At 38.1% G+C, this 17,988-nt stretch overlaps 1 protein-coding gene across 5 annotated transcripts in view; it reads right to left on the bottom strand.

The window, feature by feature from the left end:
* LOC124869628 (guanine nucleotide exchange factor VAV3-like) overlaps positions 1 to 17,988 on the bottom strand; it is a 79,632-nt gene that overhangs the window by 32,273 nt on the left and 29,371 nt on the right. For all 5 annotated transcript variants that reach the window (XM_047367586.1, XM_047367588.1, XM_047367589.1 and 2 more), the window contains exons 11-18: positions 17,555 to 17,623; positions 17,198 to 17,284; positions 15,540 to 15,625; positions 15,210 to 15,342; positions 11,226 to 11,335; positions 8,339 to 8,440; positions 7,835 to 7,926; positions 6,298 to 6,320 (exon numbers count right to left, since the gene is read on the bottom strand). In XM_047367586.1, coding sequence (XP_047223542.1) covers positions 6,298 to 6,320; positions 7,835 to 7,926; positions 8,339 to 8,440; positions 11,226 to 11,335; positions 15,210 to 15,342; positions 15,540 to 15,625; positions 17,198 to 17,284; positions 17,555 to 17,623 — 702 coding nt within the window. The remainder of the gene's footprint in view (positions 1 to 6,297; positions 6,321 to 7,834; positions 7,927 to 8,338; positions 8,441 to 11,225; positions 11,336 to 15,209; positions 15,343 to 15,539; positions 15,626 to 17,197; positions 17,285 to 17,554; positions 17,624 to 17,988) is intronic.

Genomic DNA, 17,988 nt, shown 5'->3' with positions numbered 1-17,988 from the left:
TCTCTAGCTCGAGCCTCATTAAAGACCCAGTTTCAAGGTAACTGTTTTTGTATGGGACAAATTAATAAAGAACTGGACTCTAATAGACACATTCAAGCTCATATTCAATTTTCCATTTTGCTAAAAATGTAAGATTTTTGAAACAGTTAAATGTGATTAAAAAAATTTATTTGTTGTGTCATTTACATTCAAACTTATTCACCAAATTTTTTCAACAGTAAATTAATTAATGGTTGCAACCAAGACAACAGTGGATGAAACAGTGCAGCTACTAACTTGATTAAAATGACCCTACTACTTAGCCAAAAAAATGCAAGCTTTGGATTTACTGGTCCATTTACATTTCCAACCCTCACTCAAGTATATTAAATACTGATCATGACTACCAGACAAAAATTCTAGAAACAAGCAGCTGAAATTGTCTTCCTCGTTGTGGTGACTGAGCTCAGCTTTAGATATGAGGTGAGGAGCTCTGTCTACCTGGGAAAGATCAATGAAAAAAGTTAGCCGAGTTTGACTGGGCATCTGATCAGGATGCCTCTTGAGGCAACTACTTTTTGAGGTTTTCCAGGTACATCCCACTGGAAGGGGACCCCAGGGTAGACTCAGTGCAGGGATTATACACAGTGTTTTGTGAAAGTATTGATATCCCTAGAATTCTTCCAATTTTGTTACACAACAGCAGCAACATTCAATGTATTTATTTAGATTGTACATCATAAATCAACACAAAGTAGAACATAATTGTGAAGTGGAGGGAAAATGATACATGGTTTTAAAAAATAAAAATAAACTATAAAAATAAAAATCTGAAAAGTGTGGCATGCAAATGTATTCAGCCGCTCTGAGTCAATACTTTGTAGAATCACTTGAAAAACGGAAAGAGAATGAACAACTGCAAACCTATCCGGGCATGGCCATCCAACTAAACTGATGGGTCAGGTAAAAACAGTAAATCAGAGAAGCAACCCAAAAATGCTTTTCCACCAAAGCTATTCCTGTCCTTAACCAGGGCTGGTACTATTATCTGTTCCTAACTGTTTCTATGAAAGAACTGGTTTAGTTTTCTGCAATTCAAGAGCCAACTGTCGCTAAATGTTTAATATTCTCTCTGTTTTATTGAGTTTCTGTGTAGGATCATAGTGCTTGGAGACAATTAAACCACACCAACAGATCCCCAAATATACCAACCTTAACTTAACTTATAAATGCTGTTTTAAAACAGCAAACAGTGCTTGTGAGTGAGTCACAGTCCCAATCTACTAATCTCAGCAGCGCTAGAAAACTGGAATTACACATATTTACAACAGAATTTATTGACACTACCTGATGATACTAAAGACTGATAGTGCTTAAGAACTGAGTTGGAAACTACTTAAACCCAGTGATGGGTCATGTCAAAATATAAGGAAGGATGATCAGAGAGAGAGAGAAAACTTTTGTTGTTCCAATACTTATCTGACATTTTCTTATTGTTGAAGCTGGGTGTTTTTTGGTCTTAAATTAGATCAAAAACTAAGCTTACTGCAGAGTTCTAACCTGCCGCTTGTAACGTTTTTATGGGTTATATATCTTAAAAAGCCTGCCCCCAGCTCCTGATGAAATTGATTCCTTCCTCTGGCTCAGCTCCAAGCTGGTGATGAGAAAGAACCAGTTTACCACAGTCAGAGGCAGAGTTTGCGTCGATGAAAACACAAAAAACAGGTTATTGCTGAGAAAAAGCCACAAGAACCCCTGTTTGCAAATTGCACAAGTCATATGGGGAACAAGGCAAACACTTGGAAGAAGATGCAGCAGCATGCTGTAGGGTGCATTTATTAAGGAGGAAAGGGAAGCTGGTCAGAGTTAAGAGTTAATTACGTTTTCGTCCATATTATTTACCCAGAGAGTTCACCAGTGTTTTTTTGGCAACAGTTTACATTCCACCTTTAGCTGTTGCCAACACAGCATATGATGCCATTAGCTCAGTTGTTGCTAAGCTACAGACACAACACCCCAATGCGTTTGTGGGAATATCTGGCAATTTTAACCATGCTTCACTCTCTGCTACACTTTTCTGCTACACTTCCAACATTTCAACAGTTTGTCAGTTGACCACAAAAAAACAAAATGTTGGATTTGTTTTATGCAAATGTCAAGGACTCATACATCTCTACAGCAAGACCTCCTCTAGGCAAATCAGATCACAATCTTGTTTTTCTCTGCTCAAATTATAAGCCCCTTGTTCAGAGGCAACACATAATAAAGAGGACTGTGAGAAAATGGTCACAGGAAGCTGAAGAAGCCCTGCTAGGTTGTTTTCAGGCTACAGACTGGGATGCACTGTGCCAGCCACATGGAGAGGACATCAATGCCATGACTGAGTGTGTCACCCACTAAATAAACTTCTGTGTGGATAACACCATCCCCACCAGAACAGTGAGATGCTTCCCAATAACAAACCCTGGATCACCAGTGACCTGAAGGACCTGCTTAACAAGAAAAAAAGAGCCTTCAAAGAGGGAGACGGGGAATTATTGAGGAGTTTACAGAAGCAACTTAAAGTCAAGATAAGAGACAGCAAGGAGGTGTACAAGAAGAAGCTGGAGAACAAGCTCCACCAAAACAATATCAGAGATGTGTGATCAGGGATGAAGAAGATCACAGGCTTCAAGCAGAAGAAAGATCGGACTGTGAACTGAACACATTCTTCAATAGGTTCAGTTCAGAAACAAGGTCAGCATCCTCCTCTCCTGCTCACAGCCAAACAGACATCCAACCCTCCTTTGACACACACCTTTCCTGTCACACCTCAAATGTTTTATCTTCCACCTCAGCCATGGACCCTTCTGCTTCAACATGTTTACCTTCAACCAAATCAGAAGGTGCTGATGCTCCCTTTGCCTCCGGATCCCATCTGTGTCTAAAGTCGGGTGAAGACAGAACTTGAAAGACTGAACCAGAATAAGGCTGCAGCTCTAGAGTCCTGAAGGCCTGTGCAGAGCAGCTCTGTAGGATTCTGCAGCACCTCTTCAATCTTAGCCTGGTCCAGACGAAGGTTCCAGTGTTGCGGAAGACCTCCTGTCTTGTTCTGGTACCAAAGAAAACTCACCCATCAGTCCTCAATGACTATAGACCTGTTGCCCTGACATCCCACATCATGAAGGTCCTAGAGAGACTCCTGTTGGCCCACCTGAGTAAGCAAACAGTAAACTATCAGGACACCCTTCAGTTTGCCTTTCTCTGTGGAGTTGGAGTTGAAGATGCCATCATACACCTGCTTCAACAAATCCACTGTCATCTGGACAAAGCCAGCAGCACTGTGATCATGTTCTTTGATTTTTCCAATGCATTTAACACAATCGAACCGGATTTGCTTTGTCAGAAACTCCAGAACTTAGATGGAGGCTTCAACAATCTCCTGGATCAATGACTACCTGATCAACAGAACACAGTTTGAGAGGCTAACCAGGTGGTCAACAGCACAGGAGCACCTCAGGGGACTGTTATCTCATCATTCCTCTTCCCTCTGTACACCTCAGACTTCCCGTACAAGACAGACTCCGGTCATCTGCAGAAATACTTGGATGATACTGCAGTCGTGGAGTGGACCAGAGATGGACAAGAAGCTGAGTTCAGGGAGCTGATGGCCCGCTTTGTGGCATGGTGTGGAAACCATCATCTCATTTTGAACATGAATAAAACAAAGGAGATGATTGTAGATTTTAAGAGAAACGGGAATAGGTCAAACCCTATTTCCATCATGGGAGAAGTGGAGATGGTGGACAAATGTAAATATCTGTGTTCACCTAGACAACAGACTGGAGTGGAGATGCAACTGTGAAGCCGTCTACAAGAAGGGACAGATCAGACTGTACTTCTTGAGGAAGCTTAGATCCTTTGGTGTTTGCAGCAAGATGCTGCATATCTTCTATAAATCTGTTGTGGAGAGTGTGATCTCTTCTCCCATCATCTGCTGGGGAAGCAGCATCAGAGCCAGGGACTTAAAAAAGCTCAACAAGCTAATAAAGAAGGCTGGCTCTGATCTTGGGACTCCTCATTGTGCAAAGAAGCATGCTTCATAAAATGAGAAACATTATAGAGAACCCTGAGCATCCTCTTCATGAGACTGTTGTACAAAAACAGAGTATCTTCAGTCAGAGGGTTCTTCACATCTGCTGTAAGACGGACCACTACAGGAGATCCTTCCTGCCCACAACTATCAGCATCTAAAACAGCTGTGGAACCAGCTCCCGGTTTTGGTCCGTGAGGCAGACACCCTGTCTACTTTTAAGGCTAGGCTTAAAACTTTCCTTTTTTATAAAGCTTATAGTTAGAGTGGCTTAGGTTATCAGGGAGGGAGCCTTCCTCCCTCCCTGTTGGTTGGAGTAAGGAGGAGTCAGGTTTAGCCTAAACCGGCTCAGTAATGGTTGAGGTGCAAACACACCCTCCATTTCTGCTACCTGTGTGACCCCTTCTCTTTTCCAATGGTTATAATCAGTGTGACAGTGAGAGGTATCTCAATCATTGTGGTTTTTAGTATAACAATGACCATCAGTGGGACCCTTTGTGGGGTTCCTTGAGACGACATTGTTGTAAATAAGCGCCGTTTAACTAAATAATCTGAACTGAAACTATCTGTGTAGTTATGCTGCTATAGGCTTAGGCTGCTGGAGGACATAACGACCACTTTCACCCTCTTCGCTACATTCTCACACTACTCTCCAATTTTGCATTATTTGCTGTTATTTCAGCGTTTAACTTTATTTTCTCTCTCTTTTCTCTTCCTAGAAGCTACACCTGGCCTGGCTCTGTGTTTGCCTGTGACACCTTTCTGGAGAGGGGAATCGTCCGAGCTTCTGCTGGCAACAACTTAATGCTCACCCTCTACCGATGATCCACATAGCCCTGTCTTTTAGTGTTTAATCCTTTCTCTCTCCTAGACATAGCAATCGACTGAGCTTAACTGTAACAAACTCTATGTGCTCTCTTTCAGATTCTAACCTTGAAAACTGGCTCAGAGTTTATCTGTTCTTTCTTTCTAGGTGAAACGAGTAAAGGAGCTACATCCATAAACATTTACTTTTCCTTCCCATAGAAAGAACTCCTGGATCAGTGCTTCTTTGTGTCTCTGCTCTGTTCTCTCAAACCCCCAGTCGGTCGTGGCAGATGGCCGTTCACACTGAGCCTGGTTCTGCTGGAGGTTTCTTCCTGTTAAAAGGGAGTTTTTCCTCTCCACTGTCGCTAAATGCATGCTCAGTATGAGGGATTGCTGCAAAGTCAACACCAGTGACTGTCTACAAGCTCATCCAGGAGGAGTGACTGCTACAAATCTCTGACTGGATGCAATCTGCTGGGTTTCCTTAGACAGAAAAACTTTTTATCCAATTTGAATAAATAAACTAACTGACTGCACTGTTCCATGGTTAGGATTAATTGGAATGTATGTACCTGACTGTTGTGAAGTGCCTTGAGACAACATGTGTTGTGAATTGGCGCTATATAAATAAAACTGAATTGAATTGAATTGAATTGAATCTAAAACAGCTCTTTGGACACCTGCATAATATGAGCTTAATTTCCTTTTGGAATGAATAAAGTATTTTTGAATTTCCCTCCGGGACCTGATCCAAGAAAAGTAGAAGAAAGTGAATGAAAGAATAGATGGAAGGACAGTTCAATGTATTTTTTTATTTTTTTTACAAATACAGGAATTTTATGTTGTCACAATTCTGCTTCTTATTGTAAAAGAGAGGTGACAATGATGCCCATTACATAAAATATTTATCCCTATATAATAAATATTTATATAGTCATAGAGCTTATTAATTCAGATTCCTCTGTACAAAAAGGCCTCAATATTCTGACCAAGTGTATTTTAAGGGTCATTGCACTAACTGAATTTTTAGTTAGTAAAATTGTCATTTTAAGTCATAATCCTAATAATCGACAAGCTCTAGAAGGGACAAAATGGGAAAAACTACTGCATTAACAGCAACACATTTAGCACCACTTTATCTACCTACTCTGGAAAAATAGTTAAAGAGTTAAAGCTTCTAAGAAATGCTCTAAATCTAAAAGTGAAATGAGAAGTCATTATTCAAAAAGCACATCTCATATCAACCTCATCCCAGAATAACGAGTACAGTTATAACTGCAATAACAAGGTCACTAAAGGCTTTGGTGATGTTATTACCAAAAGCCTTCATTATCTCTGTAACCACAGACAAAATAGTAGTCCAGCTGCTGTTTCATGCCTGAATTGTTACGTTAGCTAAGATGTCTTAAGTCGAAGAAGAGAAACAGATTAGGTCTTACCTTGGGCCTCGGCTTGACAGGATCTGCAGGCAGGTGAGAAACAGACACAGTGAGAGGAATACAATATTAGACTATGGTGGCTTCTTGACATCCAACCTCAACTGTCAACCTCTGCTGGCCCCTTATCATGCCTCTGAATGCATAAAAACCATAGTGGTTGTGAAAGAGGGAAGCTTGTCAGATTCCTGGCCTGGCCTTGGCTGTGTGTGAACTAGGTGAGGGTAATGTATCTGAAAGTACCAGCCTGGAGACACAGACATAAGGCTAGACGCAGCATTAAAATTCAACAACTACACATTTTTTTAATATTCTTAAACTGTTAAAATAGGTACAAAGTATATTTTATTTAACACCTTATTACAGAATACAGTATGTTTTCTTTAGGAGAGAAGGGTAGGGTAAGGTTAACATACTACATTATTACAAAAATTAAACTAAAGCATTAACAGTTTTCACCAAAATATCTGGTTCCATCTTTAGTGACACCCCCAACAATTCCTAACAAATGAAAAAATTGTTCTTTTTTTCTGTTTATACTGTTTTATCTTAATTAGAGTCTCTAGAAACCTTTTTATAAGTAGTTCTTGACTTTTGGATTTGCTGGGTTATAAATATGACATGATTCTCCTCATTTCTTTAAGGCACTATTCAAAATGGGAAAGATAAGAGAACATGTCCTTCGTATAAAGAAGATGTGTGCGGATCTTCATATGTCAGGAAATTGGAACAAGAAAATAGCTACTGGCCAAAACATGCCAATATGTACAACTAGTGCAGGAAAATCAACAGAACATACCATTCATGTAAGGCACCTGTGTGTTGATCATCATATACCAGGAAATAGCTAAAAGAAATATTCTACTGGCTTATTCTTGATCTTATCTAGAGTCAAAGTAATACACTCTCTTCAAAACAAGCAAAACAAGAGAACATGCCATTTAAGGAAGGGAGATATGATCGTCAAACGATAGGAAATTGCCAATCTTAACAACTTGTGCATATCTACAGCCAGAAGAACGCCCTTTCTCATAGTTACTCTCAAAATTGGGAAAGATAAGAGGATATGTCACTCTGGTCCAACAGATATGTGCGGACCTTTATAAGAAAATGGCTACAAGAAAATAGATAACTGCTTAAACTTGCTCATACCTACAGTCAGAGCAATAATTACTCAATTAAAAACCTGGCAAACAAGGCCATGGATTGTGTTTTTTAGGTGTTTCACTTTGCTGTATGGCATATTTCTCTAGGGACTATAACAAAACAATACTAATACTGATACTTGATCTTACCACACCACACAGTGAGAAGGATGGTAAGAACGGTAAAAAACCTAAACAAAGCTCACTTTTGGAGAACTACAGCAAAAGGTTAAGTCTTAGGGTCACCAAATCCCGACAACAACCAATTATTTGAAAGCTTTTGTGCACATCTTTACCAGGGGTGCCAATAATTGTTAAGCGCACTTGTACACCACATCTATGCATGTAAAACTATGTTAAATGAAAAAAAATGCTAATTTAGTGTTTTGCCTCACCTGTTCTCCCACAGACTCCCAGTCGACCCAGGCATTCTTTATGAGCCCCCAGGTCACATTTTTGACACAGATAACCCTGGTTAAAGATGCCCCTGCAGACAGTTACAAAAATAATCAAAACACTGGACATATTTAATGAAAAGAAACTCTTTGACATTTTGAATTTTTTGGCTTCTGTCACATTGTCAAAATAAATGAAATGACTCGGAAAATGTCTCTCAGCTTTCAAGAAGCAAAAAAAAAAAAAAAAAACTGCTCTGGTGAGCTTAAAACAGAGACCGCAAATAGTTTGTATGACAGTGGACAACTCAGTTGGATCTCAACATTTTAGAAGACTGAGCTGTAAAATGTCATTATGTTCCTTCTTACCTTAAATCTGAGAAGTTTAATGTATCCAAGAACAGAATTAAACCATGGTTTTCCAGCAGCTTTTTTACCCTAATGGTTCTTCATTCGGTGTGCATAACTATTTGCAGATCAGTCTAACTGGTGCCTAAATCTTACCTGAGCAAAAGGTGACAGTAACTACAGGAAGTGATCCTTTCAAATGTGTGCATCTTGAACTGGTGGGAGTTGTGGTTGGCTTTTTCAGGCCGGATATTGGAGCTAAAAGCAAAAATAAAACAAAAAAATGTGTTGCGAATTATAAATTCGCAGATATTGCAAAAGCAGACCTGTTGATGAAAAGTTTGTAAAATTCACAAATAGGAAATTACTTTATAATAATATGATATACAGTATTTACAGATAAAATCAATAATCAATAATAACCATAGAAAAATAAATCTCCACTCTGATAAGTGTTATATGATTTTATGAATAGAGCTCAATTTGACACTTGTTAGCCTTTCATATTTATTTTCACATCTGGTAAAAGATATCTATGAGTTTAGATCTCACAGAGGCTGTGACATTTTCAGCGGTCATTTTAAAATCTAGTGTCTGAAGATGCTCAAAGCATAATTTTCTGTAAAAATGGTCCAATATTTCCTTCAAATACCTTAGGGTAAAACCACTTGACAAAGAATCTGCACTCACAACTAATTCTCTCACTGGGAGGAAAAATCTCAGGTTATGCTACAGGTCTCCAGTCAGTAGTAAGGACCACGTGAACAAAACCTACTCTCGCTTGAACCACCTAATATCTGAACAGTCAGATGGAGAAAGTTCCAGAGTTCAAAGTTATTTTTAAGAGCAGTGAAGTCTTGGGTGGGTAAGATTATGTTTTTTGTTCTTTTAGAACATCAGTATTGCTGATCTTTGTGTTTTAAAGGATTTTGCGGTATTAACACCAGGCGTTCCTTTTTCCTAAGAAACTAATTACTTCAGTGACGAGCCTGGTTTGCCTGAGGTCTCTGACAGTTGGAGATTATCTCTCGTTTTACAATGCTGACCCTTACTGATTTCTTGTTTTTGTTTTTCTGTCACAGTTAAATGTTTCAGATCACCAAAAAAATTGTATCAGTTTTCAGATGATGATCCTCTTTATTAAGAAAAAATAGATATCCAAACCACAACTCAGCCCGTTGTAAAAATGGAAATGCTTCAGTTAAGATCAAGAGGAAAATATCAAGAGGAACAAGAAGAAAATAGACTGGGCTACAATGAGATCCAAGATGCAAACTACTGATGACCAAAACACAAAGACCGATCTCACATTTGTCAAAAAAAAAACATTGTACATCTCCAAGTTATTTTGGTAAATATTCTGTGGGCTGACAAGAAAAAATTGGGGTTTTATGCAAGATGCACATCACAGTACATCTTGTATTAAACTAACGGGATTTCAGACATCATTACAACAGTCAAACATGGAGGTGGTAGTGTGTGGTAGTGTGTGAGCTTATTTTTATACTTATAATTATCCTCTAAATAAAAATGTTGTCTAGAATTAGAAGCTGTTCCTGTCAGTATGTTACCTCATGTGTATTTTAATCATTCAATCCCACTGATGGGCAGATTCATTTTTCTTGAATTCTATAGCTAAATAGTAACACCACTCTAAAGTTGAAGAATTTAATGAATAATTAATATTATTAATAAAATATTCAGTAATCTCCAAAAATGTGAATCACTCTAAGCCAACCTTAAAGTTGCCACCATGCCAGTTATCCAGTTCTAATAATGAGAAGGTAGGCATAGAGGGCGAATAAGTGGCGTCTCTCTGACATGACGCTGTCAGCAATCCTCCCTGGTTTTAGTGCCAATAAGGTCACCAGCTGCACAGATCAAGTGCTTAAAGACTTGGATGACTTGCTGTAATGGATAGAACTATGATTTTGCTCACTAGCAGAAAATCCTGAAGGAGAATATATGTGATTATTTTATATGTGACATAGTCATCCAAAATTGGCTTTGGCCAATAGAAGCCTAATCGGTGCATCCTTATCTAAAGAAATAGGCACATTTATTGTTTCAATGTAAGTGAGGGTCTTTATAACATTAATAAAACAGCTTTACCGAGTCAAAAATGATGTTTATTCCAATGAAGAATGTAAAAGAGTGCAAATAATTGTTGCTCTGTATGAGCTGGAATATAGAAGAAGCAGCATGCATGACAAAAATAAACAAAAACGTTTTCAGCGCTGAACACCCAATCCAGAGATCAGTCCCCACCTCAAGTGAGTCTTTCATCATGAGCTCACATCTTCACTTGGCACAATTTTCACTTCCAGAATTGGACCTTCTGGTGTTATTACCCAATGCACAAAAGCACACGAAGCTTATTTCTGACTAAACCCAGCAGAAAAAACTGTATGGACTCAAGAGAGAAAAGAAAATTCTCTTTTGTAATGTTTGTCAAATGCACATTATGTTTTAGGCAAGTATCAAGGGTTTTATGGTCCTGGGAATGTACAATTTACATTACGGCAAAACACTTCAGAATATCATGACATTTTCAGAGCTCAAATATGTTCAGTAAGGTAAAAGCTTCAAGTGTTTATGAATGGAAAATAGCAAAACTTATAAGGCAATGTCAAACCAAAACAGCATTTTCCAATCAAAAAGACAAAGAGGATATCTACCAGTAAACTCCTCCAAATGTTACAGAACAACACAAATAAAACTGTTTATGTCCACAGAGCACTGAACTGCGGAATCATCACAGCAGCGTGAGTTTACTGTAGCTCCGCAGCTCTGTTTATAGCAACACATAGCTGTGTAAGCGTGTGTATATGTGTATTTTCGTACTTTTGTCAGCCGTGTGTGCTTGATTACAGCTAAGACCTGATCAAACAGCACACATGAAAGAGTCAACAGCTCTCCCAGCATTGAAACAACACAGCTGCAAACAAAGGTAAATAAATTCTACGTATAGACAAGCATACACTGACCTTTTGTCAAACAGTTACCACTCACGACTCGGGTGTTCTTGCCTTGGTGTACTTACATCGCCATTTCAAACTGATCCAACCACTTCTTCTTCAGCTCTCTGGTCTTAAAGAAGAGCTCGAAGCCTGCATGTCCCTGCTGATGCGTCACATAGAAGCCATAGCACCACTGTGGATATCAAGAAAAAGGAAAAATAGAAGTAAAACCTTCTGAAGCCTCATATGCATGAGTTAGAATAATTGCCATGACCTAATAATTATTATTAATTAATAATCATTATCGTGTTTGATTATGTTTTTGTATTTTCCATCCGTGTTTCAGTTGTGTAACGCAGCAGGTTGGTGTGGAATTGTTGTAGGTCTAATTTTCAACCTTTTTCAAATGTCAAAGAACAGGTGCAACTTGTGATGCATCCGTTAAAGGCACTAAATAAAGATTAATATGAAGAACTGATGTTTTTTTTGTTTTTTGTTTTTTACCAAGCACTTCAAGTGAGCGAAGAAATCATCTGGTGACCAGAAATTTTGAGCTTAACTGGGTAGTCAGAACATATTCGGTGTGAAAGTTTTAACTACAGCAAAAAGAAGTTTGCTATTTTTAGTATCAGTGACTTGTGGAGAAGTCAGTGAAAAGTCAAACTGCAACAAGGAGTGAGACTTTAGCAGATAACAGGAAGGCCGAACAACAGCAAAATTGGTCCATTTTATTAGTTCAGCTGATATATATATATATATAGTCAGTCATTTTCTACCGCTTATTCCATAGTGGGTCGCGGGGGAGCTGGTGCCTATCTCCAGCAGTCTATGGGCGAGAGGCGGAGTACACCCTGGACAGATCGCCAGTCCATCGCAGGGGCAACACACAAACAACCATGCACACACTAAGGTCAATTTAGAGTGACCAATTAAACTAACAGGCATGTCTTTGGGAGGAAGCCGGAGTACCCGATGAGAACCCACACATGCATGGGGAGAACATGCAAACTCCATGCAGAAAGACCCCAGGCCGGGAATTGAACCCAGGACCTTCTTGCTGCAAGGCAACAGTGCTACCAACTGCGCCACCGTGCAGCCCATATATATATATATATATGTATATATAGGTATATATGTAGTGTATATATATATATATATACACTACATATATACCTATATATACATATATATATATATATATGTATATATAGGTATATATGTAGTGTATATATATATATATATATATACACTACATATATACCTATATAGATAGATATGTATAGTTATTTATTTCAGTAATATTCTAATTTATTGAATATGACGGTATATATATATATATAGTACTTTAATTTCTTTAAAATCTGGAACATTCTTTGAACACATAGCAAAACATACATCTTAAATACAAGTACTGAGCTTATTTTTATACTTATAATTATCCTCTAAATAAAAATTTTGTCTAGAATTAGAAGCTGTTCCTGTCAGTATGTTACCTCATGTGTATTTTAATCATTCAATCCCACTGATGGGCAGATTCATTTTTTTTGAATTATATAGCTAAATAGAAACATGATTATTAACACCACTCTAAAGTTGAAGAATTTAATGAATAATTAATATCATTAATAAAATATTCAGTAATCTCCAAAAATGTGAATCACTCTAAGCCAACTTTAAAGTTGCCACCATGCCAGTTATCCAGTTCTAATAATGAGAAGGTAGGCATAAGTGGCGTCTCTCTGACATGACGCTGTCAGCAATCCTCCCTGGTTTTAGGGCCAATAAGGTCACCAGCTGCACAGATCAAGGAAAACATGCTGGCAGCTGAATTCCTTCAACATCAACAGAGCTGCAACTCCAATATGAGTTTAACCAGAGTTCAGCTTGAAGAGCACTGAAGGGTTCAGGTTGTAAAAATGCAGCTTTAGTGGAGCTAAATTCCTTTTAAATTTATAAATTCATCACTACTGCCTCTAAACTTAATCCCTGTCAATGATTTAGACTCTATGTTACAAGAGTATTACAGTTATTAAGATAAATGAGAGCATAAAATATGACAAGGATTTCTTAGACATTTCAGAAAAGGATTTCTTTAACCTGTTGACCACTAAGTAGCTCAAGTGCAGCACGTTAGATTTATCAATTTTTAAATCAGTGTCCTTGCTTTAGCTAACAATCTGCTTCTGCTGGTGGTGTCATGTTCAGTAATGAGAAAAGTTGTTGAGTTTGCCCAGCAGTGATTAGGCTGACCTGCAAAGTCCTAAGTCTTTAAGAGCTCTGCTGGGTCTTAAATCATTGATGACTGTGTGGGTGCAGTTCAGCAGAACCACTTTCAAAGGTTGAAGTTTTATTTAGTAGAAAATGATGCGTAGAGATAAGCAGTCTTAGAAGAGTATGCAAATTCATCATCTGAGTTTAGCATCTCGGTCCTGCAGAGTATGCTTTCAGTCATTGGTTAAAATTAAGCCCAAACATCTCTACATGTACTGTTGTGTTGCTTTGTGCAACTGAAAGGAAATGTATAACAGATTTAGTTGTATGTTGAAAAGGGGCTTGAATCAAAATTTGTATTTAATTTGAAAATACTGGCAACTAAAAAAAACACATAAAAATGAATTATCCTGAAAAGCACATCAAGGCAATGACATATTAAATACCGATCACTGTATTGCACAAACCCCACACCAACACACATCTCACAATGGCTCAATAGAGGAAATGATGATGATAATAGGCTCCCTTTCATGAAAACCACATCATATTTTGGCGAGCTGTCGCTTTCATGTTAGCAATCAGCACCAGAGTGAGAAGACGCCATCTGTGGGCATCCATCAACACAACATCAGCGAGTCTCTTACACTGCAATATGGCCTGGATATGCTTCTGAAAGGGAAAAAGTTAAATTTGGTAAAAAAAAAAAAACAATGAGCAGAGGCTTGCAACTTCTTCAGCTGTTTTACATTTTGTCACAATAGAATGGCAGACTTCATTTCTGTTTTATTATTTTTTGGGTCTGGCTTCTGATCTTTATTGTTTATGTTCTCCAGGTTGCACATGGTGCATTTTAAGTTCTGTTATTTCAGTAGAGATTTCCTTTGGTTAGATTGGTTCAACTCTCAGCCATTGCCACCAATTATCAGCTTCATTCAGTCCATCTGCATCAATGCCAATCAATCTCCCTGTCTCGCCTTGCACAAGAGCAAACCTGTTCACTCATCTAAACTAGCTAGCAGTACAAGGGAAGCATTAATCTGAGAGGCAGCCAAGAGGCCCATGGTAACTATGGAAGACCTCCAGAGATCCACCACTCATTTGGGAAAACAGTAAAACTATTAGTGCCCTTCACAAAGCTTGCCTTTATGGAAGATTAGCAAAAATAAAGAAAGCCTAAAGATGTCCCCTTTTACGTTTGCCACAAGCCATAAATGCGGCGTAGCAAGCATGTGGAAGAAGGTGCTGAACCACTGGGCTTACACACAAACACTTTGTGAGGGGGAATACTAAAACTACAGATCTTTCTGAATATGCCAACCCCACCGTGAATGATGGTGGTGGCAGGATCATGGTGTGAAAGCTTTTCTTCAGCAGAGACAGGGAAACTCCTCGCAGTGGTTGGGAAGATGGATGGAGCTAAATACAGGTCAATCCTGGAAGAAAATGCTGCAAAAGACTTGAGCTGGTGTGAAGGTTCACTTTCCAGCAGGTCAATGACTCTAAACATATAGCAAGAGCAACAATGGAATAGCTTAGATCAGGGGTGTCCAAAGCGTACTCCAAAGCCCATTTGTGTAATCTTAAAATGGAAAACATTTTGGTACATCACATAAAATCACAATAAATACATTGAAGTTTATGCTTGTGACATGACAAAATGCAAAAATGTTGGAGGGGGATGAATACTTTAGATTGCTCCTAAACCAGGATTTCTTTCAATAGAGAAAGTCTAAAGAACAGGTAAGAAGTTAACTCTTCACTGACTATATGAATGCTCAACTTCAAAATCTGGAGATCAATTTTGCAACACAAGACAAAATTCATGGTAAACCTTATTTTTTTATTCAACTGACCTTTTTGTTTTCTCTGTCAGATGTAGGATTGTTTGTAACTTTGAAGTAGTTAAGATCTAGTATGTCCTTCATCTCGTAGTTGTCTCCTCTTCGCTTGCAAACAATGGCTGCTACATCGAATAAAAATATGTGCCTATAAAACAAGAACACAGTATTTCACTTTTTTCGTAATTCAATACCTATCTTTAGTCTCATCTTGATTTGTTTTACATTTTACTCACAATTAGCTTGATCCTAAGGCTAAGTTCATTTATCCATCTTTTAACAAGCAATTTTACTGTCTAAAAATGTACTTTCTTTTTGAGGACAACAATGCTGAAGCACACCAACCTGTCCTGTTTCTTCTTGTCAACACTGGAGACCAAGCGTACCTCCCCATCTCCTTTTGGCCGACCAAAAGTGACAAGAGGCTGATTCTGCAGACGAAATACACAAGAGTTAAGCACTGATGTATTCTGTTGGTGTTGACACTTTTGCGAAAGATTTGGACACAAAAAGTCTGTGCATAAGGCAATGCAAGTCGGACCTCTGGGATTCTGGTATCATTTGCAATGAATGCCACACCTGCAACATACATTCAGAAATGCACAAGCTTATGAAGCTGCTCTACACCATGGCCATATAAAATTACAGAGCTGAGAGATCTTTCCGGGTCCTCCACGATGTAAAACTACAATTCGTAAATGATAAGTTTGATATTCATGCACGCAAGCATTGATCTTCTTGTGAAAGTGGATGTTTTGAGGATTACTAGAGATCTTCACTAGCACTACAACAGATGATATCAGATCTTTTTCAGTAAACTGTATGTAGAGCAATGTTGAGTTTGATGTTTCTGTGGTCTTTGGGGTATTTTTTATGCCTTAACTATGTGTGAGTTCTATATTATTTCATCATTGTGGGAGTTTGTCTGCAACTGATGGTCCAATTTTAAATGCTTTTTGATCCCTGACTCAGAACCTTCACATAAATACTCTCTGAGGTTAATTCATGTTTGATGAGGATCAGATAGTCTGTATTTTAACTAATCTTCACACACAATTTTACCCATTAAAACGTAGAAAATGTTGAGTTGTTTTAAAGGACCTGCATTTATTATTGAAAGTTAGACACCTTGCTAAGAAAATTCCAAGAGATGTGCTGATCAGAGATTTTGTGGCCAATTTAAGAACACCGATTTTCTAAAACTTGAATCTGCTAAAACAAATTTTAGCTGATACAGACAAAATAATGTTTTTCTAGATTATGAATGTCTAAAAATTAAAACCTAAGATGATATAAACCTGCATCTACAAAGTGTTTTCACTGAAATCATCAAATTCCAAAACTTCCAAATGCACAGCCATTTTGGAGAGGCTTTCCTGTTATCAGTAAAGATTTTTTTGGTTAGCTACTGGTATTTGCAAGATGTCTGCTGGATAAAAAAAGGAAAATAAAACTGCTAAAATCCCCAGACCTATCAAGATAAACCAATATCAGTATCTGCTGTTTCAGAATGAGGTATGGAAGAGTCCTCAACATTTATACAGGTACACTATATTGCCAAAAGTCTTGGGTCACACCATCAAATCAATGACTTCTGGTGTTCCAATCACTTCCCTGGCTTCAGGTATATAAAGTTTGGTGTGGAGAAACCTGACTGACCTGCACAGTCCTGACCTCAACCTTCATGAACACCTTTGGGATAATTCTGTTTTTCTCCTCTAACTATGAACACGGGGTCCTAAACCTCTAGGAAGATGTTTGCAGAATAGTTAAAGTTGCTATTGCTGACAGCGGTGGGTCCATCAACAAATTGGACCATATAGTTTAAGTATAGGATGTCATCAAAGTTCATGTACATGTAAAAGTAGACAGACAAATACTTTTGGCAATATAGTTTATTTGAGCTATGATCATTTGTTGTTTTCGACTTAACATATTAAAAAATCTCACAACGCATATACGAACAGCCGTTGATAGTTTCAGAAAAACATTTCTTGGTTTACCATGTTTTCAATAGATCTCTGGTACTGGTCGATCTCCCTCAGAGTCTCATTATCTCTCTTCACTTCGTTGACATACTGAGCAAGGTCCTATGTAGTACACACAAAAAGCACACATACTGGATTAATGTTGTGCAAGGGAATTTTCATTTTAAATGTATACATACATAAATATATATAACTAACTACCTATTGCACTTTAGTAGCGCACTAATGTACTAAACTCTCTCAGCTCACTACTGCATAACAGTAAAGCTTACTTAATAACCTTTTTGGACCAAATAAGCAACTGTAAAGTCAAAGTATCTGCTATATCTGCTATATATCTCTGATTATATACCATTCAAAACAGGCACTTGCCTTCATGGCATCAAGAGCGATCGTCAGGTTGCTCTTATGAGCAGCCTCGTGAGTGTGTTTGACGAGTTCCTGATAGAGAGAAAGGACAAAAAAACAAAAACTGACAACATCTCTCATCTGAACGTACGCACACAGATGCAATTACATGGACATTCAAAACCATAACCTAAAGTACTGGTTTGATAAAGACAAGGAGTGTTGTTTTTTTTTCTTCAAAAGACTGTGCTTTTCTTCGTTTACTCTGATTTCAGAGCAGTTAAAGAGGTAAGTTAGTTGTAGTGGTTCCTCAAACAGAATTTAAAACAGACAAGGGAATCGCTCCTCAACGGTGGGATAAACATCCCTTGTTTAATGTTGTATTTCATGAACAACAACTCAGCTACACTTCATAAAGTCATTGCCATACCTTAAATCTAGTCAAAACTTCGTATGTG

This window comes from Girardinichthys multiradiatus, chromosome 6, assembly GCF_021462225.1.
Source record: "Girardinichthys multiradiatus isolate DD_20200921_A chromosome 6, DD_fGirMul_XY1, whole genome shotgun sequence".
Classification (NCBI taxonomy): Eukaryota; Metazoa; Chordata; class Actinopteri; order Cyprinodontiformes; family Goodeidae; genus Girardinichthys; species Girardinichthys multiradiatus.
The sequence above is the reverse complement of the archived record's forward strand: the minus strand, read 5'-3'. Positions and strand labels throughout refer to the sequence as shown.